The sequence below is a fragment of the Eimeria tenella genome, genomic scaffold, assembly GCF_000499545.2.
Source record: "Eimeria tenella Houghton genomic scaffold, Eth_scaff1114, whole genome shotgun sequence".
NCBI classification, from domain to species: domain Eukaryota; phylum Apicomplexa; class Conoidasida; order Eucoccidiorida; family Eimeriidae; genus Eimeria; species Eimeria tenella.
Window position 1 is genome coordinate 1 of NW_013543586.1, and position 2,500 is coordinate 2,500.

At 50.3% G+C, this 2,500-nt stretch overlaps 1 protein-coding gene across 1 annotated transcript in view; it reads right to left on the bottom strand.

Moving 5' to 3' along the window:
• Positions 1-595: 595 nt before the first annotated feature.
• ETH_00010210 (RNA helicase, putative) overlaps positions 596-2,500 on the bottom strand; it is a gene marked incomplete at both ends in the record, with an annotated part of 2,596 nt that continues 691 nt past the window's right edge. Inside the window, 3 exons of the mRNA XM_013378867.1 lie at positions 596-704; positions 1,909-2,213; positions 2,448-2,500. The exon at positions 2,448-2,500 is cut by the window's right edge and continues 40 nt beyond it. Coding sequence (XP_013234321.1) covers positions 596-704; positions 1,909-2,213; positions 2,448-2,500 — 467 coding nt within the window. The remainder of the gene's footprint in view (positions 705-1,908; positions 2,214-2,447) is intronic.

Genomic DNA, 2,500 nt, shown 5'->3' on the forward strand with positions numbered 1-2,500 from the left:
CCAAGGGGGCCCCAGAAAAGGGCCCCCGTATGTATACAAGGGACACTTTAAAGAATCTGGGATTTATCCATATTTCTTCATTGCTTTTTAAATAGTTAATATCTTTTGTTGCCGGAAATTCATTTACTGACCTGCCTGGCTAGCTGGCTAGCTCTCCAGCTAGCTAGCTAGCCAGCTAGCTACCTATGTGGCTAGCTAGCTCGCTAGCTAGCTGGCTGGCTGGCCATTTACCCAGCCGCCTTGCTCTCTAGCCGGAGCCAGCTGGGTAGCTAGCCAGCTAGCTAGCTGGCTACCAGCTAGCTGGCTGGCTGGCTAGCCGGACGGGTACCTTTCCTGGTACTTGGCCAGCTAGCCAGCTGGCTAGCCAGCTGGCTAGCCTCCTTGCTAGCCAGCTAGCTAGCTAGCTCGGTAGCCAGCTGGCTAGCCAGATAGCTAGCCAGCTTGCCAGCTAGCTAGCCAGCTAGCTAGCCAGCTAGCTGTGGCTCGAAGGCCTCATTTCACTGTTCGTTTTTTCTTCTTTTTGTGGCTGCGCTTGGCGGCCCATGCGGGTTTCCAGTTGGGTTTGGCGCTGCTGCGTTCTGCTGCATTTATTTCTTTATTTCTTTTTGAATTTAAAAGTTCTTTTTCTTTTGTTTCTGTCTCCGTCTCCTCGCTGTCCGTGTCTGTTGCTGCACTGCTGAGCTCCGCGTCTTCCAAAGGCCCTTCTGCAGCAGCAAAAAAAAAAAACCCCAAGTGCTCAGGTGTACGTACACCTGGTGGCTGCACGCAGTTTCGCCACCAGCTGGACCCGAAATTCGTTTTTTTGGATATTTTTAAACTATTATTATTATTATTATTATTAAATAAAAACATATTTATGCAAAGAGCTGCAGAAAAATTCGCTTGGAAGGCAGAAAGACGCGCATGCATTTTAGCGGCAAAAGCAGAAGCTGCTGCATGCATGCAAGTGCGTGCATGCAAGTGCATGCAAGTGCATGCAAATGCATGCATGCAGCCTAAATTGTACCTTTTTTCGGGCATTTTCACATGCAAACATAGTATTAAAGGCAGCTCCGGGGTAAAGGCAAAGAAAACCCACTTTCTAAAAGTCTTTCATATTTCTCCTCTGTGATTCTCCCTCGCCGAAGTTTGCGGGCCATTCGCTCTGCAAGCAAAGCTCTAAAATGCCTTTATTTATCTTAATAAAACCAAACGCATTTAATATGCATGCAACTCATTTATCCACGCGCTCTTGCTTTCAATCGTTTACATCCGCGTCTACTCGTTTTTCCTTGCATGCATGCATGCATGCATGCATGCATGCATTTGCGCGTGCATGCATTTATGCATGCATGCATGCATGCATGCATGCATGCCTGCATGCATGCATGCCTGCATTTCTTTTCTTAAGTTATTCTTCTTTGGTAGTTCCACATGCAGCTGCAGAGGCCCCATCAGAAGGCGCTTTTGCTGTTTCAGTCTTTAGACTTTTAAAAATATTCTAATTATTTTAAAAAGCTCCAAATGGAATCTTGATTTTTTATTTATTCAAAATAGTCAAAGACAAAACCCAAAAAGCCTTTCTCTTGCCAACTACTGACGCACCCTCAAAAGCCAACTCCCGCCATTCCTCCAGCGCATTATTTCTGCAAACAAATCCCCAAATTCCCACGCCCACCAGGTGTACGTACACCCCAAAATGCATGCATGCATGCATGCATGCATGCATGCATGGGGCCCTTGTTTTGGGGCTTTGCAAGGGGAAGAGGGTCTTCTTTCTTTCTCCTTTTGCGCCTATCTCCAGACCTGTTTGAAGGCTATTTTTCTGTGCTGCTGCCCGTGCCTCCCGCGGCGGTTTGCTGCTGCAGACGTGCTGCAGCAGCAGCAGCAAAGCGCTTCATGCGGCAGCACCAGCAGCAAAGGACTTACTTTTTGGCGCGTCTCTTTTCGCTGGTGGTTCTCTTTTGTTTTTTCTGCGCGCCCGGTTTGCTGCTGGCCTTTTCCTGCTGCTTCTTCTTCCGTTCCTTCTCCTTCTGCTGCTGCTGCCGCTTGGCCCGCAGCTGCTGCAGCTGCTGCTGCCGCTGCTGCTCCCGCTCCAAGTCATACTTGTAAGGAACTGATAAAGGGTCTACGGGGCTTTGGACAAAACTCTTGAGGCTTTTCCCCACAACTTCGCGCATGCGCGGCAGCCGCAGCAGCCGCAGCGCCGTCCCCAGCTTGCCCAGGTCCAGTTGCTGCAGCAGCAGCAGCAGCAGCAGCAGCAGCAGCGGCAAAGAGCAGCAGCAGCAAACGCAACGCGGAACGCGGAAGGATAAGGCAGTCAGAAACACGGCGAGCACGGCCAGCCACTACAGACGCATTTTTGTGCTACCACCACTGCTGCTGCGGCTGCTGCTGCTGCTGCTGCTGCTGCTACTGCTGTTGCTGCTGTTGCTGCTGCTGCTGCTGCTGCTGCTGCTACTGCCCACCGCATAGGGCAGGAGAAAAGAAAGTTGGTGCTCCTTGTAGGCGCGGATAAAAG